General features: G+C 44.6%; 1 protein-coding gene across 2 annotated transcripts; it reads left to right on the top strand.

The window, feature by feature from the left end:
* The first annotated feature begins 1,505 nt into the window (after positions 1-1,505).
* On the top strand, positions 1,506-25,932 carry bin3 (bridging integrator 3). 2 transcript variants are annotated; one of them, XM_068738562.1, is made up of 9 exons: positions 1,506-1,599; positions 8,696-8,744; positions 9,516-9,556; positions 12,429-12,490; positions 13,643-13,779; positions 17,456-17,496; positions 21,446-21,587; positions 22,519-22,653; positions 24,721-25,932. In XM_068738562.1, exons 1-9 carry the CDS (start codon positions 1,592-1,594, stop codon positions 24,865-24,867), a joined length of 762 nt encoding a protein of 253 aa, XP_068594663.1. In that variant the 5' UTR covers positions 1,506-1,591; the 3' UTR covers positions 24,868-25,932. The 2 variants fall into 2 exon arrangements, with proteins under 2 accessions (XP_068594663.1, XP_068594664.1); XM_068738563.1 differs by lacking the exon at positions 24,721-25,932 and adding an exon at positions 23,547-23,638.
* The last annotated feature ends 126 nt before the right edge of the window (positions 25,933-26,058 follow it).

Below are 26,058 nucleotides of genomic sequence, written 5' to 3'. Positions count from 1 at the left end.
TGTTTGCATGTGCACGGAAATGTTCCCAAAGGCTACCCTCGGATGCCGTGGGTGGCGCTCATTTCTTTATTATGCATGAAAATAAAAGTCACATTGGGTAAAAAAAAAAAAAAAAGGGATAAACCCAACAACAAATCAAGTCAGACAATTGAAAACACACTGAACACACTGGGATATCTGTTATTTTGGCTTTTATTTTTTTAAAGAAGACAAGAAGTCTTGTTTAAAATGTTGTGGATGTCTTTAGCCTATTTCATGTTTCTATTACCTTATAATAAGGTCCATAATGATGAGCTGAATATTGAAATGAATTTTACTATATCCTTGTGATGGGGACATGTGCTCCCCTGTTTACTTGGCACTTCAGTTTGTTGTATTGCAATTGTTTTGTTCTTTCTATGTAAGTACTTGAATAAAGAAAATATCACTTACCCTCATATTACATGGGTCTCTACATGCACACAAATAGAGAAGGAAGCAAAAATATCCAACCCTCAATGTTATTTGGCTTATTGGTAAAATATACTATTTATCAGCTCACAAATCCTTCAAATACAATCTAAACTTTCCAGCCCAACAGATATCAGAAGGATCATTTCCACATTCAACAAAGGTTTCATAATTCTTCAGCTCCATGAATAGCATCTGTCACCAGAGCACAGATTTGCAAAGCAGATGTGTTAAAACTCCACGTGCCCTTCATAGATTTTCTGTGACAGCAACTTTTTTAAATGCTACGGTTAAATTTATAAGAAGAACCATAAAATTGCATTTCAGTCTCTCAAAACCACCCAGATAGGACAAGGGGGTTCTGTGGAGCAATGAAATCAAAGTGTAACGTCTCTGGCCTGTGGATCAGCTGTATGTCTGGAAGAGGAAGGATGAAGCATTGCAAAGTCTCACTGATGCTCTGGGGCTGTTTTGCTTCCTCGTGCACAGGAAGCATGCAGCATGTCGAGGATCAGATGGAGTCCATCTTGTATTAGAAAATCCTAAACGGAAACATCTCATCATCTGTGAGGAAGATGAAGCATGAGCGTCATCTGATATTCCAAATGGACAATGATCCCAAGCAGATCTCAAAGTACACCGAGGTTGGTTGTAGAAGATTTTCTGGATCCTTCAATCACTTTTCTTTAATCCCATAAAAAAAAAAATATATGGTGATTCTTCATGAAATCTGGTAGGTCATAATTGCAGTAGATCTAAATAAAGTACCAGGGATGCGTGTCATTGAGAGGCTTAATTATCTTGAGAATATAGTAGTCCATAAATGCATTTTGTGATAATTTGGTGTACTTGATTGCTAAATAGTAAATTTAGTCATTAAAATTTAATATACATGAGAGGTTGATTTTTATTTTATTTTTCTTTCTTTGCTTTGGAATTTCAAAACTATTATAAAATAAAGTTTTATTTTAACATAATAAATGTTTAGGAAAAAATTACGTTCAATGTCAAAAATTGTTTGACAGGAAACACGAGCCTTTTAGTTCCCCACTTCCTGTTTGAACTATGACGGATTTAAAGCGATGAGGCGCTCGGCGGATATTAAAACTACTCAATGAAACCGGAATAAAAGTTGGCCAAAATGAGCTGGTATGTATTTCGAAAACATCCTTATCGTATCACTATTATAAGTAACATTTTAGAAGGGTAAAACAAATAGTTACAGAGGACAGCTGGTTTGTTGTCGGGGCTCCGGCTAGTTCCTGGTAGCTTCCACATGCAGTACGTTAGCGCTACATTAGCATAGCAGTTAGCTCTCGCTTATCAAACTCGATTTTTCTATTTGTTTATGAACGTAAAGCTGTGCATCGGTGTCTTCTCTGGTTAACAGATGCTAGCAGTTGTGGTTTAGGATGCTGTTTTGCTAGCTAACTTGTACAGCGCCTAGGTAACTTGTTTTGGTCGCTGAACTACATGGAAACATTAAATGACAAAAACGAATTGACATACTATTGTCTGAAGAAACAGCTGTTTATACTGGTCAATTAAATAAACCGATTATTTGGTGACGTGTGTAAACTCAATGGAGCTAGTTCTTGGTCAACAGGGTCAACAGTGAGCTGGTCCTAGCGAGCTAACATTAGCATTTTGAAATTTAACTGGGTTACTCTGTATTTTTTTTTTCTTTACTCCTTTGCATATATATAACAGTAATGTATCGGGTATTATTTAGTTTGTTATCTTTGTACGCGATATTAACAATTTTGAGTACTTCCTAGGACGTAAGTACTTCAGTCAACGTGTTTACTTTAACATTCAATTCAATTCAATTCAGTTTTATTTCTATAGCGCCAGATCACAACATAAAGTCATCTCAAGGCACTTTACAGGATTAGCAGGGAAAGACCTGCAGGGAAACACAGAACCCAACTTGACCCACGAGAGCAACGGAGGCAAGGAAGAACTTCCCTTTAACGGGCAGAAACCTTGGACAGAACCTAGGCTCATGGTGGACGGCCATCTGTCTGGCCGGCTGGGTTGAGAGAGAGAGAGAGAGAGAGAGAGAGACTGAGAGAGAGAGAGAGACTGAGAGAGAGAGAGACTGAGAGAGAGAGAGAGAGAGAGAGAGAGAGAGAGAGAGAATGGCAGGTCGGAGACGAGTCAAGGAGATGGATAGGGAAGTGATAGCGAGACAGAGCAGGAGCAGACAAAAACAAAATGCTAATGCTAGCGATGTGGACTTCAGTGTTGAGGGACACGGGTCCAGGTTCTGCAGCACCACGGACAGAAGGACCTGAAAGAGAAAGAGGGACAAACAGCGGGAGAGAGAGAACAAGACTACAGGAAGAGAGAGAGATTACTCACATATATTTATAACATGAATAACCCGATAAAGGGGGAGGAGCTCAGTGTGTCATGATGTTAAGCCACCGATGCTGCCTAATGACAGCATATTGATTATACTGATTACTGCATCGATTAGTTATAAGCTTTGTTAAAAAGGAAAGTCTTTAATCTACTCTTGAACATAGAGATGGTGTCTGTCTCACATGTTTACTATTGCTTCTAGCTTTTGACACCATCGAGTTTATTTGCATCCGTTACATTGCATCCATGTTAAAAGTTAACTGAGTTGCATGACACATGCTTTTGGGAAGTGATAATTACCTAATTAATATTTTCTTTTATGTAAAAAGAGTTGATTGATTTGATATTTTTCTGTAGGGGTGTGGATGTTTGCTTACTTACTTTTTCATCAACGTTGCTATGTAGATCATCTTTTAAACTTAAAATAACAATTGGCCAGTTGAAATACAAAACCCCTGGCAAAGACAACTCATGATGTTCCAACACTATGTACATTCTTTCCAGATCCGGGTCATAAACTGGATCTGGGCCACGGGTCATAGTACAGAATCAGAGAAGGGGTTACAGTCATGCCCACAGTATGTCACTCAAATATAGCCGATTTAGATTCTGCTGACAGTGACGATTAAGAAGTTATATCAGGAAGAAAGGCAGAACCATATATCATTTATGAAAATAAGATTATTGATGAAATAGAATGAGTAGGATGACAAGCTAAAGAAAAGTGGTGTTACTCATCCCGGTATGAGGCTAGATCAAAACAATGTGATATTATCATGTATGTTCACATCCTGTACACGTGAACATGGCTAGTTTTTAATTCAGAGGCCTGAATGCGGACGGAAATTGCCAAAGGGGCTTGTGTGTGAGAAAACAATTTTTTGTTGCTCAAGGGTGAGTAACAGTGGCGTGGGTGGAATTATGCGCCGAGTGCTTTCTAGGTGAGTAGTAGTAGTAGACTAGTGTCATTTCTGCATTTAATTGTGTTTTAACTGTAACATCTGGCAGCATACTGAAAGCCGGTAGCCTGAAAGCCCTTCAGCATCATTATTATTTGGTGACCAGTTTTAGATTTTTATTTCTTTTTTTTGTAAATATTATTTGAGGAATGGTCTAGCTTAATCACTAGATATGTTGATATCAGTGTCGACCCTACGCAGCCAAGAATTCTAATACGGATTTCCATGTTATCATTATTATATAATGTAAAAGGCAGTATCTATTCTTACCTTTGAGCTAAAGTGACTATCACAGCTCTTTATCACCGGTCATTTTTCTCTGACTTAAAAGCCAATTAATCTTATTTACAGCAAAGACAGGGCAGTTTTATGAAAATATTTAACTTTCCAGACGTTAACGGTCTCTTAGACCAAACTAGGCACATTTGTTTTCAATTTTTTGGTCATTGTAGTGCTTCACAGTTTTCTGCCGAACCAAGGGCGGTTGTGTAATAAATCTCAATGAAAGCAGAGCGGTAGTGAGAACAGTTGGTCTAATGACACGGGTGAACTGCACAGATATTATTTAAATATGTAAGTTTTGTAATCATTGAGCCTACATCTCACTGGTGATATCCCTGAGAAAGTAAACAACAGCAAAAAGCTATCATTTTCAGCCAAATGGCAACAAGAAAACAGTTGAGTACACTTCCATTCTTGACTCCTCTACGGAAAAGTAAGGTTTATTTACATCTCTGTCTGGAATATAACATATTGGTTGGTTTTACAGGCCCTCAGCGCTTGTCCCAGACAACGCAGAGTTCTCCTAAGACAAAACTCCCTAAAACCATTTCTTATAACAAAAGTTCACTTAAGGCTGACTAAGTGTATTTATCATTGGCTCCACTGTGTCTCCTCCTTTTGGCTCTTTTCAACAGAAGCTGGAGCATTGTTTCCTCTTAGTTCACAGGAAAATGAAAGGGAAAAATCAACCAGATATTTTGTATTACAGTTTCCTGTCTATAATAGTCCTTTGTGTCGTCTTGATTTATTTTCATTTGGCAACAAGGAGCTTCGTGTTTCCCAGCCAACATTTGTTTTCTGTTCTTGTTCTTTCTGTTGTAAATTCTGCATGCATGTATTATTAGAGGATGACATGTTTTCTTGTCTTTCATAGTTTTTTGTGTGGGTTTAGCATCTTAGAAAATCATTCGCATATTAGCCAGTACACTATCCTCAAATTTTAGTCTTTGGGGGTATGTATTTTCCCTATACTGTATTGGTATAAACGTAACAACAACAAAACAAAAACAACAACTCAAATATATTTTTCACTACTTTATGAGCTCTATTTCAAAATAATAATTTAAATCACAATTGTCAATAAAGACCACCTCTGCAACAAAGAGATGGCAATTCAAATCAATAGTGCCTTAAATCAAGGAAGGGAGGAAGTGGAGACATGATGTGTTTGTTTCAGGATATGACTAGTTCTCTTCTGCCCACTGGGGCTTTGCTGCTGAAAAGATTTCTTGTGCAGTCCTACAAACGTAGGCCAGGAACCCAGAATGTTCTACATTTTTGCAGAAGATTGTAACCTGTTAAAATCCGCCTTGGTTGAATGCTGAATTGCTCAGTCCGTTTTGAGTTTTGTTAGATCTGTCTGAAGTCATGGTCATGGGAAGGGTTTTTCTTATCAGATCCGTGTAGAGGTTTAAAGTTTAAAAGGATGAGTTAGTACAGGCATGGGCAAACCCAGGCCCGGGGGCCATATGCGGCCCGTTGGGCTATTTAATCTGGCCCGCCGAACTTGTCCAAATTATATCATTAAATTAAATTTTACTAGAATTAAACCCGATTCATTTGACCTTTTCCTTGTAATGCTACCTGTAAAAAGCCAAATCCTTTCATGTAATGGGTTTTGCATGTCATTTATATTAGCTCACACAAATACTCCATCCATCTGTTCCTGGCCCGGCCCCTCTGTCAAATTTTAGAACCCATTGTGGCCCGCGAGTCAAAAAGTTTGCCCACCCCTGAGTTAGTACGTGTTTCCAAGCTCTTATTTTTACAAGCTCTTTTTGTTCATCTGAATCATGCATTCAGTAACCCTTTAAAATCTATTTCACATTCATGGTGTCATTTTCAGGGATGACGGTAAGCGGGACAGCGTCACTCGGTTCAGTCAGACAGTCAATAGCTGGCAAGCGATGCTTCTACCAGCACGCACCGCCGAACACGAGGTCAAGAGTGGGGTGCTCGACCAATGAAAAGAGTCCTTTATGGGCTCTGCTGACTGGTGCATTCCAATAAGGCCTGAACACTTGCTTCTATGACGTGAGAGGTTTGACTTTGGGGTCATCATCAGAACAATTCCACTTCCCAACATCTTCAACTAGCCCTCTGTGCTGTATGGAATATCCAAGGTTGAATGATGCACTATCCCTCTAATCGCGTACACATTTTCGGTTTTCGTGAAAAGCCATCGGTTCTTCCAGTCGGTGCATAATTTGTGCCAGATAGAGAAGACTGTTACGTCTTTGTTCTTGCCTACGTGCTTCCTTGATGGTGGTGACGTTTAGCTGAATACAGCAGAAAGCAGATTGCTCTGGAACTGCGAGTTCACCCACCAATCACACAATACATGTAACAAAGCGTTTTCTTTAATGCATCTGGACTTGGAAATGAAAATTATAAATGCTACACAAACTATAGATTAAATGCAGTAAGCTGTTGTCTGCCTGCAACAAACAGTCTTTGATTTGTTTAAAGAAAATCGGACGTCATCCCTTTTTTTTTCAGCTGTCTTGTGGTCAGAACGTCACCGTGTCAGACACGAACTTTGGTTTCACGGGACTCCACTTCCTCATGTTTCTAAATGCTACTTTCCTACAACATTCAACATTTTCCTCACAGTGAATACCGTCCTCCAACAATTCCATTCCAACCTTCCGGTTTTCCTGAAACACTCTTCATTCTGTTTGCCAGTTCTCATGAGCAGTAGAAGAAAGTGTCCACTTCCCTTTGGCTCCCTGTTGAATTGAATAGACTGAATTTTTGAATTTAAGGTGTCTCTTTTCAGATTATCTTTCAGAGTGTTTAAGGGAAATCCAGAAAAATCATGTATCACTGTTGATTCCTCCTGGCTACTTAAGAGTCTCACGACATTGCCTTGAAACTGTTTTTTGTTCCACTGATGTTGTATTTGTTATTTAAACTTAATTCAATCAACGGGTCTCATCGAACTTGATATCTCTTGACAAATAGATCATAGATATATACTACCTGGCGCAAAATAATAATACAATTCAGTCACACACAAAAAAGTCATCACATATGCAGACTTACTGATTAAAACAATCAGAATATTATTAACAAGAAATACGTTAATATCCCTCAGAGGAATGACTGTCTTCAATTTCGTTTCAGTATTGGTTCAGAATTTAATTCCCAGAGCAAGTTGACTATTAGTATAAAACCTATTAGCCTATATGAGTCACTTGTGCAACTCTGTGCACATTTATCATTCATAAACTCGAAATGATTGTGGGTTAGGTTCTTCCAGATCAGCAGGGCGTGTGCCAGACGAGGGAGCGCCGCTTCAGGTCATATAGAAAGGGTTAATGGGGTGCGCACTGCCGTTAAGGAGGCCAGCAGTAAACATTGGGCTTCATATGGTACAAGTCCGACCAGGCTGACTTCATTTTCGAGTGGTTCAGCTAAAATGACTACTGTAGTACAGTCTGGTTCATATTAGAGAACTCCGTACAGTTTCAGAGATACCTGCTTACGAAAGTCAGCTTCTGATGTTGGCCCGTAGTGATCCGGTAATCGGAGAAAGGTGAGTCACATGAGACGGTGGTGAGTAATACCTGTGCTTACTTTCCATGATGACACAATGGGTGAAGCTGCTTTCCTGAGCCAAACATTACTGAATGTTTGTGTTTTGTGTGGGCATTTTAATCCAAAAAGATCGGAATCAGCTCAAAAATCAAAGAGAGTCTTGATACCTGGGTGAATTGCTTCTTATTGTGTTTTACCACGTTAATGCTGCTGTCGTTTGACCATGTAGACTTTTGTGATTGAGCTGTCATCAAAGGGATCTTCCAAACACATCAGTAGCGTTCTCCGGTTGCACAACGAGGCCCGGCATCACACCCTCTCTTTTCCATCTCATTAGTCTACACACCTTTCTTTTGACACAGCTGCTGCCTCACCCTGCCTGTCAGCGGCAACTGTCCATCATATAGCTTAGATTCCAGGCTATTAGTGCCACATCACTGACAACCTACAGCCATACACATTGGCAAATCATTCTATTCCATTTCATCGGATTCCAAAGTGCTCTGATGCTCGGCAGCAAATTATTAAGGCAAAGGCAGGGGTCTGAAATGGGGAATAAAAGATTGTGCTTTAACCGAGAAAGAAAAGCTTCCTTTTTTCTTTTGCCAAAAAACTACATTTGGAATGTCAGCGTGTTTGTCTTTCGAGAGTGAAGAAAAGTTTCTATTTCATTTGTAAATTCGAGTCCCAATATATTAGGCTATTTGCCTGTCTTTTTCAAATAAGTATGGAATTCTTTTTGTGATATATCTGGGTTTGATCACCAACTGGGTCACACACGAAAGCTAGTCTGAGATTATGAAACAATGGCTCCCGTTGAGGCATCTCTGCCTGCAGTGGGAGATAAATGTGTGTAATGATGGCATGAAAATACTGTCCATGGCTTCGACTGCTTGTTCCAGAGAAGCAGGAATTAACAGCTTCCCATTGTCCTTTGCAGAGATCTGAAGGAGGCGCTTGTTCACCTTTAGACCTGCGCAAGCCTCTCAACACCAATCATGCAACTGATGACAGTCGAAGCATTCAGTAGTAATTGTCATTTTCCTGTTGCTTATGTCTGTCACATGTCTTTGCCCTTTGCCTTTGTGTGACTGCAGGATCCCTTTCAAGATTGGACAGCCAAAGAAGCAGATTGTCTCAAAAACGGTAGGTCTCCCATGAGAAAGAAACTAAATTATATCTCAGTTGACATGAATGAAGTATAAGAATGTGCTTTTTTTCCCTAAACATACAAATCATACATATCACATGGCTCATAGTCTAAATAATGTAATCAGGGCACCTCACCCAAAAGACTGATTGGACACCAATTTATCTTAGCCATGCAAAGGGGGCAGAGGTGGTTACCTTGAAGTGACAGTCAGTGGGTGGACTCCTCGCTGGAGAAAACCACTTCCAGTGTAATGGCCCAGCGGTCACTGTCAGTTTGGGTTTCCGGCTTCCTGTGCCATCCTAGGCAGAAACCAGAGAGTGGGTTCGATGGAGCACAGTCAGATAATCCACCCGCGGCAAAGTGTCAGCTGCCTTCCTTGTTAGTTTGGCCACTGTGTTTAGATCCTGGAGCCCACAGAACCACAAGACAGGAACCCATGCTGCCTCTGTAACCTGCTTAGAGACATGGTTGGTCGGACTGTCTCAGCCTGTTGACCATGAGAACATGATGCTGAAAGTATTTGACCTGTGCTTCCGCAAGAACCCACTGCAGTGGAAGTTACTCAGCTGTTTGCCCAAAAAGTCCACGGCCCGTGAACTCTTGAACCGTCATTGAGCAATAAACCAGGCTTTGACACTCCAGCAATATGTGTTGTCATTTATTCAGATTAAAAACAGGGCGGTCTTTTTTTCCAGTATGCAAGCAGTAAACCGCTTTGGATACGATATGAACGAAGTGATGACAAGAAATGTGTTTTCTTTTAGGTCGAAAGAGACTTCGAGCGAGAATATGAAAAGCTCCAAAAGTAAGTTTGCATCAAGAGTTTTCTCTGTATATGTTGTTCCATTTGGGATCTGGAGTTAAAACGTCCTCGCGTGTGCTGTAGCGTGTTTGCTACACAATGTTTGCGCGCATGATATATTTAATTTTCTGATGTGCTGTTCTAGTATAGCCAACTATCAGATGTTTTTGTGCCATTAATATTAGTCTAATACTACAATAGCAGCTTTTTGAAATGAAATGGACAAAAGAAATCCCCTTAAATGCATCATTACTGTTCATAATTCCAGATCAAAAGCGTAGACTCGATTTTAAATGCATCAGATTTGGTTTAAGTCAAGAATGTAGGAGGTCAGAGCGACGTCCAGGCCTTCTCTCGCTGTGAGGCTGGGGTTATAGAAACTCCCCGGAGGCTCCGCAGGATGAGTGGGAGCACCAATTTTTCCTCTCAGGTTTTGTTGAGTAGGAGGACCCGTCATCGGGAAGGTGTGGTGCCAGAAGATCTTCTGGATGAGTCAGAGGGACAGACATGTACAGACATTCTGGTTCTCCACCCTAGACATCCTTATCAGCAAACTGCGGTGCATATTTGACCTACATATATGTCACTGTGGGTTGTTTTTTTAATGTTCATCCGATAAACACAGACAAATAACTAAAGACACACATTTCATTTAGCAGCGTGAATGCTAACTGGCTAAATAACTATCAGTTCTTTTTTCTTTTTTTGGGTCTTGTCTTTTCAAGATCAGCTTGTTGTAAAATCAGGGTTTGAACAAAATGGTCAAAATGGGACATATCCTCAGGTTCCCTGTCAGATCCAGGCAGTTTAGAGGATCATTATGTTCTCCTGACTTCAATATCCATCATAGCTACAGCCTGAATGCCAGACTTCAGCCTTCAGAATGGACCACACACCAATAAATGGCGTCACCCTGGTGTTACATTTGGTCCCACTCCGAGATGCCACAAACCGGGCTCTAATTTTACTCTTAAATTCATACTGACACCTCTAATTATTCTGCTTGATACAGGTGGGATTTCTGGTGAAAGTACTGCAGTGCCCAGAGTTGATTTATTTAAACGAGATTATCCTAGTTAGTGACGAATCTACATAATGTCTGGGATCAGAGTGGCTCCAGCAGTGAAATAAAGTGCCTGATCCAGTTCTTTTGTTCTTGAAAATGACCAGGTATGATGGCTGAAGGCCTCTTTGTTGTCTATTGTCGTGCAAAGTGTTTGTGCGGAAGTCAACTTTCCGGTTTCCAGCAGGCGACGTGGCCGCAAATTCCCAGCATCGGGACACTCTGTTAGCAGCTTTTGGGAAGAAGCTCCAGACTCGCCTGGCTCTCATCCAGAAGGGCTCTCCAACCGCCAGTGCTCACAGAGTAGCCGCGTTGTGCAACTCCTTTAGAAGTAGGAGGTACTATCCGGATTCACACGCACAAACGGGCGTCGGACTCGGGAGAACGTTAGGCTGTTGACATAGCGAGATGCTTTCACCCACTATCCCGCAGCCCGAGCTCCATGATTGGCAGGGTTTTACTGTTATACTGCGAAATTCCTCATCGCATATTTGTCTCATTTCATTACTCTCAAGTGTTAAGTGTGTCAGCCAATTTAGCAGACTATTTTAGTTTGTCTTACATGATGCCCTCCATTGACTCCACTGGCATTCAGAGTTGCGTTCATGTCTTCCTGTGTTGGTATTAATTCTCTATTGCTTCTACTTGCTGCCATCATAAAGAGATAATAAAAGTGATCAGGATGACATGCCGGCATTTCTAGATGTTTTTAATCATATCAGAGATGCTCCTTCTTCCTCGTCCGCTTCCATGCTGGACATATTTTTGCCGAGCTAATGCTAGTAATATTAAATATATTATAAGTGGCTTTCGGTGCGATTACAAACATTTGTAAGTGAATAGTTTGAGGAAGGCTGGCGGCGGCTATGAAACCCCGTTATATCTCATTGGTGAGAGAATACAAGATGACACTGTGGTGATTGTTCTGACAGATTTTTTTTTCCTGTGGTGTGAACAATAAGGGATGAAGTTACATCATTTATTGCAAATGACATTTTTGGAACAACCTCCATCTGGTCTGTGGCGATGGAGCGCAAAATCCCCAAACATGTCAAGATTAACAAAAGCAGGCGAGAGGATAAATTATGATGCAAAAGAATTCATAATTTTTCTTGTTCAATTTAGCCTGCTTACAAGTTTACTGACACTTTGTCTGGGTGACAAACATAATAAATTAGACTGAAGCTAGCGGTCAGAGCATGTTTCCCAGGACCCCACGTGTGTTGCACAGATTCTTGCTGATTCTTTAAATCTTGCGGACAGTGGCCATCGTGGCCCCCTCAGCTCTCAAGGGAGTCCACCGCTAATGTTGCCTTGCAAATTTAATCCCTCGACTGAAAGATGGAGACGAAGCCCCGCCACGTTCTTTTTGTCATCAAACCTGCAGAAGGGATATGACGGCAGTCTCGGGGGAGATTCTAAACCCCTCATTTGCTTTAATTGATGCAATGAATGGCGTGTGTTTCCAGCCTCCGTAGTCTGGTAATTGCCATTTTTAACACCCATCAATGGATTATGCGCAGTGGAATGATTGAAGACATTAATGGGTTTGAGCACAAATAGGGTTGATAGGAACAAGAAGGATCCGTCGTACTATTAATTAGCTAACTGGTGTTATTTATATTACGTGTGTGTGTGTGTGTGTGTATATGTCAGATTTGTCTGTCTTTTTTTAACCTATGTGTTTTCTGATTAACGTTCTTCTCTGTTTCACATTCCAACCCATGATTCCCAGTGTTGTCGACGCTCTAGCGCTCTCCCCGCGCCCGCAGCAGCCAACTGATCGTCATTCTTCTTCTCCTCATCTTGCAGGCTGGAGGATCAGACGAAAAAGCTTCACAAGGACATGAAGAAAAGCACCGAGGCTGATTTAGGTGTGTTACCGCCGCCGTGCGCCATTGATCTCCACTTGTGCACCAACGCACGTGATGGTACTTGGCAGGTTTTTCAGAGCTTGAAGACGTTTGTTCGCGTCGACGTGTTCGGATGGCGCGTCGGCTTTCCTAATACCTGTAATTTGACAAATAAGACGACGGTGCGTCCCTTCATCCTGTACGTTCTGCAGGCCATCAGTCTGCGTGCGCCTGTTGGATTTCTGATCTCTTTACACACCGTTTGGTTCAGGCTCAACGTGTCTGCCTGTGTTTGTTCATGCAATTGCCATGCCACAGACGACACCATGTTTACTCTAATTTGTATTTGCTTATTTGTTGGTTTTGTAGTCGTGCATTTGGGGAGCAGCAGTAGACATGGCCTGTGGTAAGCAGTCAATCGAGGGGGTGGAGGAGTGAAAGACTTCTTCATTTCCTCTCCTTTGTGCTTCAGAATACGGATGTCTGTGTCTGTCGGGTGTCATAGCTGTTAGGCCCTCATTATTGTTAATGGATTCCATCTGTTGCAATGTCTCCACCAACCGGACCCGCTCTTCGTGTCAGCGCTGCATTTAATACATTACTTTCTATGTTGACGCTCATTTATCAGGTCAAGAAGGGCCGTGTTGAAAATCACTGTCAACCCTCTGGTGAGGGAGGATAACATAAGGAAGTTACCTGGGGATGATCATAATATCAGGTGTTTTCAAGCCGTCAAACAAAGAGAGCTTCAGGAATGCAACGCCTTGATAATTGATTGGCTGAGAATTGCTCTCAGGAATCCAAAGGTACCGGTACTGTGGAAAGCTGTCCGTGAAGCCCACTTTCACCAGCGCTTCTCCTGCTGCTCGTGTCATCTCAGTGAAGCTCATTTGTTTTGACTGTGAAGCCATAATCTGGTATGTGCTCAGTGTCTAAGACAAGTGGCGTGAGTGCAGATTGACAGTCATTGGGGCTGTCAGTGTAAAAGCGTCGCAACGATTCTTGGTGCGCCGGTGAATATTCGGCAACTGGCTCCAACTTCTGAGCCTTAACGTAAGCGACAAAAGATTGCCCCCCAAGGAAACAAGTAAATAAAAATAGCCGTTTACACCGTCTGTGGGATTTCTTTCGCGTATTGCTCACAGGATCCTTCTCTCTTTGCGTGTCTGTCAGCTATGTCCAAAGCAGCGGTGAAGATCTCCACAGACCTGCTGAGTAACCCGCTGTGTGAGCAGGATCAGGCCTTCCTGGAGTCCATGACTGCTCTGGATACAGCCATGAGAAGGATGGAGTCCTTCAACCAGGAGAAGGTCAGAATCCCTCCTGTCGTCTTTCACGCTGACCATTTTATTTTTTTTCTGTGCATCTTGCTGTCTCTGCTTTGTTTTCTTGGCACTTGCCATTTTGCCATTGGCACAGATACCATCAGATTGGTATCAGGGGAAATGTCTTTCCTCAAACAAAGTGGGGAAAACTACAAGAGGCTGTGTTGGATATGAATGTTTTCGTATTTGCAAATGCTCTGCAGCCTGTGGAATAAAAGCTTCTGTTGCATCATCCCCTATAAGCGCAGGCTGGTTCTTAAATAACATACAATAGAAAGCAGAGAAAGTCCTTCGCTTCCATTACTGACTGAAACAACCAATTAGCTTCGGTTCAACACTGTTTTCATATCAGTAGTTTGTACATCTTCCCACGCTGTCTCGAAAGGTTACAGCTTGATAATCAGCTTGAATTAATGGCACTTCATATAAACTTAACAAATTCCCCCTGCAGAAAGAGCGTCAGGCAGACCGAGGCTGACATTTCCACCCATAGAGCCGCTGGTGCATCTCTTGGGTTTCCTCTCTTGACATCTGCAGCAGCGAGTGTCGCCTTTCTTCAGGTTAGGCTCAAATATGAACGGATTTAGAATTTGATGCGTAAAGGTCAAGGTCACCGTGACACAATCAAACGTGTTTGGCCACTGCTCAGGAATTAAAATGCTAATTATGATGCACAAATTTTCAATAAGATGAAAATATTATTTGACGGCAGTTCACGTCCTAAAAGGTCAAAGGTCAATTTGCTGGGATGCCAGCCTCTGAACCCACTTGGAGAGCGTTCATCCATGCTTTGGAATTTGTTGTTCTGTTCTGTCCTGTTCAGAATTGGCTTCATTGATCGAGCATATGAGCACCTTCAAGTCGTTTTACTGATGTTTGTTCCTCCAGAAGAATTTACACACTAAATTACTCGCAGTCGTAAACCAGATATTCCAGATATGGAGCTTCAGCCGGTTGTATCTGTAGAAACACTTTCTCGGTGAAGACACTGTACTTCTCACTGATCTTACATGGATGCATTTCTTTTATTGCTTGCTGTGAGTATTTGTCTCATAAACTTTGCTTTCAGCCCTGCGTTTTGTCTGAAGGAGCAATCGTGGCGTAGCCTCGCCTCACTCTCGGGGGGGGGGGGGGGGGTGTCATCTCCAGATGAACGCTGTTTAAAATACCACGCTCTTAGACTGGCTTTGCTCATCACATTTTACAGGAGCAATTGTGAATGACTAGACAGCCGAGTGTGGGCTGGACGGATTGTGTGGGTTTGCGACCCGGGGTATGTTTGTTCCTGGTCTTGGCTTGGTCGAGTGCCCAGGAGAGCATTCCTGCCAGTTTGACTGTTTTTGCTCGTACGTCCGTCTAATTTTATACAATATCCATTTTTCTTTCTTTCTTTTAACATTTCTTTCAGTTTCCTCACACCCAGAATGGAACACTTTTCCCCACGCAAAGCTTAACCGTCAAAAAGGGAAGTCCGGTTCTTCAAATGCATCTCTTTCTTCCCGCATCATTTGAAGACAAAAGTTCCAAGATTAAAGTCTCCCTGCTTACCTCCCCCCAGCCCCTACCCTCACTCCTCAGGGCTAAAGTAGCAACCATGGAGGTCAAGCCGTTACTGATCCTGCCTCAGCACCCTCATCATCTCATTTTAATGGGATGTTGTGCTCGCACACAGCTTGTCTTTACAGTGCGGATGATGGCGGTGATTATATTTCTTCCTTGTTCGTCTCTGTGGCTGCGGTTTGTGCGACTGTAATTCTGCTAGGTAACAGTTTCCCCCTCACGGAGGACAACAGTCGCTCGCTGTATTGACGTGGGTTTTTTTAACGCACTTTCATCCACATCTGATTTCGACAGCTGGGTCACGCCTCAATTTCTCTGCACGTCTTTCAGTCTCACTAAATAAAAATCCTCACCCTCGCACAACGTGCGCTTTCAGCTTCCTTTGTAGAGTGGCTAAAACAAAAAGTCAGCTAAAGGCAAAATAATGATTGTGAGCACTTTTTTTTGTTTTTTCGGTCAGTCTGCTGTGCTGAATTTCACCCCGGGTTTGCTAGGGGTTTTAAATCCAGCGCAGCTCGCTGGAACACCGCTCCAGCTTCTCCCTTCAAGCCGACTGTTGGTTCTGACGGCACCACCAGCGAAGCCTCTTGCTTCAGCAAAACAGACACAAAAGCATCCACCCTTTGCTCTTCTCGGCGTTGAGACGAGATGCTCCGCCGCGGGGCCCGCGAGTGAGAGAGCCAGCAGATAAAACGTGCGGTGATAATGAAGGCAGCAGTGGCCCAGGTCTGTGTTATTTCTGGGGCTGAGGAGGGCGCGCAGCCCCGCCGGCGCACCGCTACCGAAGCTGAGCCCCGGTGTAGATGGCGGCAGCGCAGCAGCGGATGCTCCGTTTGGAGGGATATTGATTTCCTCTGCGATCTGTGTGTATTTTTGGGAGGCCTGTGTGCCAGGATGGCCTCTGCCCCGTGACTCACTGATGGAGACTACTGCTGGAGAATCGGGCCTCGGGCTCCGCGGGGCCTCTGAGGAATAGCTCTGCCCCCCCCCCCCCTCTGTGGGAAGGGGCAGAGGGTAGAGGGCACCAGCATGCTTAAGCAAATCTGCCGCTGTTGTTCTCCCTCCTCGCTGGATGCTCTCACCTTAGAAGCAGCGGCGCAGCTCCAGTCAGGGAGGAGGTGGGGGGGGGGATATGTAAAACAAAGAAAATGTGAATTCCCATGTACTTATTTGTTATTGCTTCTCTGTTTTCCCTCAAACCACAATCAACCATTTTGTACTTGGAAATGTGCCGGCGTGAAGCTCCGAGTGTTGCTGTATGTTCTCAGAGATGGTCGGGGCATTTTCCACAAAGCACAGCTGCGATCCTGCTTCCTTTTTGTTGTTGTTGTTGTTGTATGATTGACTGTCCTTCCGATAGCGAGTGAACATATGATTAACGGAGCTGCTCATTGTTCTCCGCGCAGCTGTCGCTTAAAACGTCTCGGCTGCTTTTGCAGCTTCTCCTTCGCCGTTCTTCGCGTGTTTGCTCTCCTCTTGACTCCATCGCCTGATTGAGCTAGCTCGCCGTCACGCTCCGAGAGCAAGTCGTCTCCAATCTGCAATGTAAATGATGCGAGAAACTTTATTAACTTCTGTCGGTGAGACTCTGTGCCGGGGCTGGAGGCCTCGAGATGAGCTCTTCGTTTACTTCCATTTAACACCCCTCCCCTGTCGGTTCTGGCAACCAGAAGGAGAACGCAGGAAAATATAAACCGTTATTGTTCAAATGTTTGTTTGCAAGGAACTTTCATCTTGCAAAGCAGCCCACCCTCCACAGGATTTGAAATCAGTTGGGTTTTACTTTCATGTCCGTCCCCTGACAGTTGTATTCTTTTGTATCGCGAGCTCGATGAATATTCAGGCTTTTATCCTCGGGGCTTGTGTACAATAAAATACTCAACGTCACGAAAGTTTCTTTGCGAGAAACCCCCTCCTTTTTTTCTTCTTGAATGCTCCGTTTGAAATAAGCACAATTGATGATGTTTATGTCGTGGCATAACTTATCAGCTAATGAATGAGAGGCTTGGAAGCTATTTTGTTCCAGTTTCAGTTTTGATGTAACACAAATTGAAAATGTGATGCTTTAATGCTTATAGTTGTGTTTATCTTTTTAACGCAGGTAACCCAAATCCAGAAGACCGTTATCGATCCTTTGAAAAAGTAAGTGCTCGTCTTGTTTCTCATTTTTTTGCACTGCTGTATTTTAAGGTTGGCCTTAAATGCTCCTTTTTTGCCAGACCAAGGTCAAATAATTGCTGCTGAAATGTTTGGAGAAGCAAAGTTTTTCACACGGGGTCAAGCAGTGAATTTAAAAGCATTACAAAGTCGAAGGAAAGCAAGAGGCTGTTTCTCCGTGCTTTTGTGCCCTAATGTTCCGGATGTGGTGAATCCATACGACACCTCCGGCAGATTAAATCCAGCGCTCTTTTACATGTTTTATGATTTGACCTACAGTGTTGGTGCAGGGCCACAGGAAGGGCCTGCTGTGTTGTAATCCGGATTGTAAAAAGTCGACTAGGAAATGAGCAGCACTGAGGTGGTAGTTGTGCATCTGGAATAAAGTTTATTTCGTTTTCATTCCCAATAGTCGCTCTAATTGAAGCAGGCTTCTCTCGCTCTCTCTCTCTCTCTCTCTCTCTCCCTCTCTCTCTCTCATACACACACATGCAAAGCAGAGGCTCTGAAGGGAGCGGCTGGACCATCCCATCCGTCTTCCGGAGAGCTTATTAAGGTTTTGCTTCCTCCTCTCGGCTCCTCCCAGGAGGTTCCACATATGCTGCGTAAGAGAGATGCACATGTGTTTCTGTTGCACGTTTATAGTGAAACCCATAGTACTGTTGGGTCATTTTTCAAAAATAACCATAAAACTGAAATAGGTTGGGTCTGTGTATGTGTGTGTTAAGCCCATTCTTCCTCGTGTGCTCTGGTGGCGGCGCAATGACAGGATGGAATGGTTCTAATTTCCTCTTCCTGGTGGGCGGCAGGCGGACGTGTGGGCAGGCTCCGAATATGGCAAAGGTCCCAGCTTGCTGGGGCCCGGAGCCGTGGATTGGTCAAGGAGAACTGTCTCAGGACAGCGCTCGCTCACACACGCACACACACACGCACACACACACGCACACACACACAGACACAGGCACGCAAACACCGACCCAGATTTTGGAGGAGGCGCCGTCTCAAAAAGATGGTATTTTGAAGCATAAGGTTAAGCATTTACATGCTTCTGAAATAGAGAGGAGGCAAGTTCACCAACATGTTTTGAAGTTGAGCTCAAGCGACCTCTTTTTCCCTTCTTAAAAACACAGCATTCGTACTTATTAGTTTATTAAAGTGGCCTCTATAGAAAGCGAGAGACACAAAAGCTGCAATCTTTAAAGCTTCCATTAAGATTCCATTAGTCCCATCACTAATGAATATTTTTCACTCTTTACTTAGTCTGGAAATACTCCGCTGATAATCCTGTTTCATCACAAAGAGAATTAGAGAAAAGTTAGAGGAGAACGTTAATGGAAAGCCTTGGAGGGTGCGTGGAAGCGTGTGCGTGCCGGCGTCCACATGCGATTGCTCTTTCAAATGTTGGCGTCCATCCTTTAATGGCAAAAATGCACATTAAACAACAACAAAAAAAGAGCCCCACCCCCACCCGACCTCCACTCTCTCCGTCTCGGGTCCAGCCGTGGATTTCATCCACTCGGTGGAGGTCGCTCGGTGACATCATCCTGTCGGCGCCCTCTCTGCTCTGTTGCTCGTCCGGCTGAGACTGAAGTCACGCCTGTTGTGAGACCTCTGGCCCCGGATGGAACGCTGCCTGTACAAGCCCCCCCCCCCCCCCAGCAATGAGGGGAAGGCTGCCCCCGGGGGGCAGGTTGTGAGGCCCGGGGCAAATGGGGCCGCTCAAACCTGAACTACGTGGCTAAATTATTATTTCTTTGGTGTGACAGAAATCCAAATTGATCATGTTTTGTATTTCCAAGCTCTGCCTTTCATCCCCGGGATGTTTAGCTGTGGATGGGATGTATTTTTCCATCTTATCTGCCGCATCCTGTTTCCAGGCTGCATGAGTTTGAGCAACAAAAACACGAGACAAGTCGCAGCAGATCGAACTGCAGAAACAAAGGAGCTTCTGCTGGCGTGTGCGTCACGCTCACGACTTCTCCGTTGCCTAACAGAGGCTTATTATTTTACATGATTTTACATGATTCAACGTTGAAACCATGACACACACACTGGACATGGGAATTTCTGACACCAGACTTACACTTTTAGTTGTTTTGGTTGTTTTTGGCAGAATGCTAGACGGAGGGTGTCCAGACCAGACTTTGGCTTTGGCCGATGGCACAAGCTGTCTGTCGATTGGCAGCTACTCATAAACACACTCTCTAGTCCAGATGCTATTTCTATGCAGGCAGTTCACCACAGCCCGACCTTTCTCATGGACTGGTGCGGCCTTGGCCCCCGTGCAGCCCGAAATCAACTTCGTCCAGGCGAGAGTGACTGCGAACGCAGATCTAGCCGGATCTGAGTAGGTCTAACTACTACTTAGATCCCTGAGATCTTATTCCATCAGCAACTTCCTGACACGGAGAGCATCTCGCATGGCGGGGACAGGAATGAGTTAAGAATCTATTTGGCTTCGTGTCGAACGCTTCCTGTCCCACTTAGCAACACTAACAATCGGCCATCATGGCGCGTCAGGTGAAGCACGCCAGCGAGGATGTCAACCCGAAAGCTGGTTTTTCTGTTGTGCCGTCATCAGCCAATGGGATCGTGTTGGAGAGCAGTCATGCCTTGAGGGCAGTTACGTAATCCCTTGGCACTTTAAGAATGCGTACACTGGAACAGATAGTAGACTTGAGCATCGGCAGCCACCCCTGCCTTAAACTGGGCCAAAGTGGTGTTTTATAAATAGCCGTAGAGCGTGGGCCGCGGGGGTTGGGCCGGCTCGGGCTGTGATGTCACACTGCAAGGCCACTCCTTGCTAAACTTCCTGTAGTAAACAATCCCTGCTTGTCTAAGACTTTCTACTTCCTCCCCTCTCCTGCTCCTCTCCTCTGCAGACGCCGCCGTCACAATCTAAGATTTCACAATCGAGTCACGGGTTCTCAATGGTTCGCTCCTCGTCGAGCGGGCCGAGGGTTGCCATGGAGAGAAGCGTAAATCACCAAGCCCACACATTCTGTGGCCAATAAACACTATGGGCCGAGGCACGCATGACAAACCTACACTGTCGATGCTTTAAATGAGTCATTCAAGAAAGGAATCGCGATCTCAGTCGCTTCTAATTGTTTTTTACCGCTGACACACATTTAGCAGCACCTGTGGGAATAACATGCGACCTGCTTTCTGAAACGCTCCGTCCCCGGGTCGTGTTTACGACATGAACCAACAGATTCTTCTTTGCTGTCCTGTTCGTACGGTTTCTGTTTCATAGGAACTCCTTCTGTTGCCTTATTTTTCCCTTTCCATCTGTTTTACAGACTTATAGCGAATGAGAAATTAGCATTGCTGCCTCAGTTCAAAGGAAGATGCTGCAAACAAAAGAAGATACTCTCATTTCAGTTTTCACTTTAGCTTTCCCTATTTCTACGTTTTCTGTCTAAATATTAAATAGAGTTCTTCCTGTATATGATATTCCGGCAACAAGTCCCAGGATGAAGCTCAGACTCCTGTTGCTAAGTTACAGATGAGTGTTTTCCTATTTTTAGTGCCGAAGACGGAGGATTCTCATCGCAAGAATATATTTTCATTTGGAATATGATAATTGTCACAAAATGAATTGTTTCATGCCATTTTGAACTACAGTAATTAGATAATAGATTAGAGGAAGCTTAATGCAGAGCTGTCCTCCGAGGTTTGAGAGCACCTCTACAGTGGGATGTTGACGAGATGAATTTTATTAATTCAGAATGACTTTCTGCAAGGACGGGATGCGATGCACACTGCAGCTCTGCAGATCTTCATAAAGCGACAAAAGCTATTTTGATGGTTTCATTAAAGCTTTTGTCTGTGAACGTCTGTGGCATTTTTCTTCATTCCGCCCGTGTCTGTTCGGTTTGGGCGCCCTGTCGGCTGTGTCAAAAGGTCGTCTCGTGTGCTTGTCTTGTTGCAGGTACAGCGGCGTTTTCCCCAGCCTCAACATGGCGGTCAAACGGCGGGAACAGGCGCTGCAGGACTACAAACGCTTGCAGTCCAAAGTGGAAAAGTACGAAGAGAAGGAAAAAACCGGGCCCGTTATGGTCAAACTGCACCAGGTACTGCGCGCGCGTCGGTCCACGCCGATGCGCCGTCCGTCCGCGCGGGAGCAGAGGTCGCTTGCTCTTACATGCTGCACATGTTGTGAATAGAGTGGGGGACAAAAACACAAACGCTGACTGGATATGAACAAAAATAGTTGAGCACATGCACACTGTACATGTGCGCTCCTTCACCCACGCAAGCTAGCAGGCTCTCAAGTAGTGCCTTTTCAAAAAGGCACTGCTGCACATCTACAGGCTTGTAATTGAGAATTGTAGACACACACACACACACACACTACAGAAGCACACGCATTCACAGATAGCTCTACAGTATTGCCTGTGCTGTTGCCTCTAACGCATCCTCACGCGGCGAGCCACCCACACACATTGCGAAAAGCACTGTCAGGGGAACAAAGCCTTGAAGAGGCCCCTGCATCCCTGCCCTTTCAATCCCCGTGCACGTGCACAAATGATCCCGACATGTCGTTTGAGTGTCTGAAGAAAAGGAACTAATGATCAGTAATAAACGGCATGTTGTGATTCAAATGGAGCTCTTCTGCTCTTCCCCTTAATAAAAAGTTCTCACCCTCTCGCGCGTATTCATTGTGCATTCCGTAACGCCGTGCCTACAGTAAACTACCCACTAATGCATTCACACACAGATCAGCGGCGCTGGCGTCCACTCGCAGCCAAGTCTGCCCACAGTACCCACTCCTCCTCACCGCGGTCGTGATTTCAGCCCGTTTTTTCACACGGCTTCGTGGGAATTAGGCAATTATCTCTCTGAACAATAAGAATTTATGCTGAAGATCTCGTTTTTTTTTTACCTGCACAAGTTTCTCATGGAGGAACGAACTGAGGTGGGATGTTAATTTCCAGGTGTCGTGTAAAGATGGAGCCGCGAGTGACCCGTTCTCGTGTTTCCTCTCTCTTCTCCACACCCCAGGCCAGAGAGGAGCTCCGGCCCATCAGGGAAGACTTCGAGGCCAAGAACAAGCAGCTGCTGGACGAGATGCCCAATTTCTACCACAGCCGCATCGACTACTTCCAGCCCAGCTTCGAGGCGCTCATCAGGGCGCAGGTTAGTGATACCCCCCACCCCCCCACCCCGGAGATGCTCACACAACAAGGAAAGCACGCACCCACCCACCACACAGTGTGCTGTTACACCAGTCTGATGGAAGGGGGTGTATAATCCTGACTCCCTCCACATAGTCTACCTAATATGATTACCCCCCCAGGGACGGCCCACACCGCTGGAGGCCTCATCTGTCTGGCTCCACTCCAGCCCCCGAACCTGAATCTTCTCTTAAAGCAGCTGGACATCTTAAATAAGCGCCGCCATGTCCACGTCCCCCCCACGCCCCCCACCCAGACCTGCCTTGCCGTGCCATTTCCTCTTTGGGACAGTCCCTGGCACATTCTTAATTAGTAAACAAGATTATGTTGGACCTAATGACAATTATGGAGCTCTGTGATGTACTTTGAAGTTAAAATTACCCAAAGGAGCCAATCATCCCTGGCCGGCGTTAAACACCGGCAACAGCTGATTGCTGATTTCTCTCTCCGAGTGCCGGAATGATGAAAACTAGAAATCGCACGGCTTCTATTTTCCTCCGTATAAATAATTTTTTCGCTCTTAGAGCTGAGACGCATGAATGAGCGTTTACACATGTTTACGCGAGCACAGCCACACGTGGGTGGCGTTGGGACCGGTGGACCTCGTCCCCAGCCTTTTTGCTGCACGTGCTCGGTTTCGTCCTCCACTCCCTTCCCTCTCCGCCGCCGTTGCAGCTCGGCTCCCGCCGGCGGCGGGGGTAAGGCACAAAGGCTGCCTTTGTTGGGAGAGTTCAGCGACCGTCAGCGGGACACTCGGCCTGACCTGTCCACCTGGACAGATGTTGATGAATCGAGACTTTGTCTTGATTTTGTTTTTAATGTTTTTAAAGATTCTTTCTTTTGTCTCCTTTTCAGTTGTTTCCTGAAAACAATGGCCGAGCGTTAAGTCAAGTTCAGGAAGTCAAAGACGCGACTTAAATGCAAGTCATTCGTTTCATAGACTCAGACGTCAGAGTAAGAACCTACTCAGGCTGCCAGGTCTGTGGTGTGTTCAAATGCACAGACAGAAGTTGTGTAAATTAAAGCTCTGCTTGAGCCAAAGGCTTCTTTTTCTTTTGCACGTAGGTGGTCACAGCTGTGCGAGGCTGCGTTTACTCTTAATTGTAATAGGAAAGCGCCTCTGCTGCAGAGGGCGCGCAGACGCCGACCCGGTGTCCATTATCAACCGTCGCGTGGACGTTTTCCGACGGCCCTTTCAACAAGCCACATTTGAGGAATAAAATATCCGCCTCACCCCCCACAAACAGCAGGAACCTGAAACTTGTGGCCCACTCGTGTGGGCAAATGTCAGCATAAACAGACAAATGTCTTTCAGGCCGGCTTTTTGAAAAGCCTCGTACCGTGTGGTTTACAGACTTGACTTTATTCCCGGGTGTCTGCTCATGAGGCAGCAGGAGGAACGTTGTTTCGGTATGAGAGGGAGTCGACCTCCGTTGCGCCTCTTCTTAAGTCGATGAACCGTTCTGTTGCTCTCGTTTCGACCCGCTTTGACACAAATGGCCCAGAAGCCAACGGAACCCTCTCCAAAGCAAGGTATCACCATTAAATATGAACATCTGTGTGAGTGGAAGGGTGGTGCTCCTTTCTTTTAAGGGGTTGCATTTCCTGGTACTTTCATTGTGTGCCGATTCTTCTGGAGTCTTGAAATGTGATTAAAGTCGATTAATCATCAAAGCAACCCTCCAGAGAGCCTGACTCACGAACTAAGGGGAAGAAGCAAGGGTGGGAAGTGTCGAGAAAGCTCTCGGAGAACACTCTCTATCTCTTGTTCCAAGTGGGAGAGAAAAGCAGGGTCACTACCCACTGAAGTGGGGTGGGGGGGGGGGGGGGGGAGTTGTTGGAGTTGTTTGATATCTTTGGGATCAAGTAGCTTCTCGTTATACGGGGTTGGGGGGCTATAGGACCGGCAGCTTAAAACAAGGTCAGATGTTTGGGTGTGGTCTGACCCTGTCCGGTTCTTATCAGAAGCCAGACGGGGCTATATCTTTGCCTTTATTAACCCCCCCCTCCCCTCTCCTGCCCCCTCCAGGTGGTCTATTTCACCGAAATGTACAAGATCTTCAGCGAGTTAACGGACCAGATCGACCAAGCAGGTTTGACTGATGAGCAGAGGGAGAGCGAGACGGAGGCCAAGCTCGGCGAGCTGCGCGCTCTGTCCATTGTCGCCGACGACTGAGGGAGGAAAGCCGAAAACCAGGGCCGGGCTCCTTTCTGAACGGGCTGCACTCTTTCCCCTCACACAGTCCAAACAGAGAGGAAACGGATGGCAGCAGCCTCAACCAGATAATCACCCCCCCCCCTTCTCTTGCACTACCCTCCCTTGTTTGAGTCTGACTCTGCCACGCTACGTTAATGAAGCCATCATCCAGTGCAGCATTATAAGCCAACATGTCTCCTTTTTATCAGCGTAGTAAACAAACATTTGTCATCAGTAATAATCAGCGCGGCCGCTTCCTGCTTTCATTTTCTTTTCCTAACGCCGGGGATCGAGCGAGGAAGTGTTTTTACTTTCCAATCATCTGTGCGCTCAACAATCTGAAATAGTTTTTATTAACCAACTTTGAAAGTGCAAACACAGCTGACTGAATGTTACCGAACGCACCGCAGGTTATTGGCAAGGGGGGGGGGAGAGGTATCGGTGACGCTGCACGTGAATAATGAGTCTACGTTGTCTTTGTTGTGAACGTAACATCAAAACTCACTCGCAGGAAGTGAGATTGTTCTTTGCAGCAGCGTTTAACGGTCAAGAATATTCCGGCTTGCAGAGAGCCAGCGATCAGTCCAAAACAAAGGCTGGTGCTCCCTCTAGTGGTCAACGCTGATCACGACCATGTCCTGTTATTTACTTCATCTATTGTTGTGGTTTATTTTGTCTGCTTGCATAGTTTTTTGCCTCTCCGGACAAAATCCTTCCTCCGTTTGGAGCCCAACTCGTTTTTGGCTTTCCTGAATTCGGGACCAAATCATTCCGTCATTGCACTCCTTTATCAGGTACTGCCTCGCCGTGTGACAAAGGGGCTCGAAGGGAAGCTCCGCCCACTCAAGGTGTCATAGCAAGAGTATTTATTCTCTGGGAAAAAATGAAATTATTGAAGGAAATGCTTTGTTGAATGTTTGTAATTGTAATGAAGTTTTTTTATTTCTAAATGTATTGAATGTTAAGTTGTGGTTTATTTTTAACACTAGTCGGTTTTAATTGTAATTCTACTACAGTCTTATGTCAATTTATAACAATAAATAAACTGCAAAGTTTTAATTACTCAAAATGCTTACGTTAATCTTTATTTCTTGAATTAGTCTGTCAGGAAATCTCCATCCCATTAACATCTCAAACCGTCATTAATTCAAACGATCTAGCTTTCGGTTG

Source organism: Brachionichthys hirsutus, chromosome 4 (genome assembly GCF_040956055.1).
Source record: "Brachionichthys hirsutus isolate HB-005 chromosome 4, CSIRO-AGI_Bhir_v1, whole genome shotgun sequence".
Classification (NCBI taxonomy): Eukaryota; Metazoa; Chordata; class Actinopteri; order Lophiiformes; family Brachionichthyidae; genus Brachionichthys; species Brachionichthys hirsutus.
This window is presented reverse-complemented; position numbering and strand designations above follow the sequence as displayed.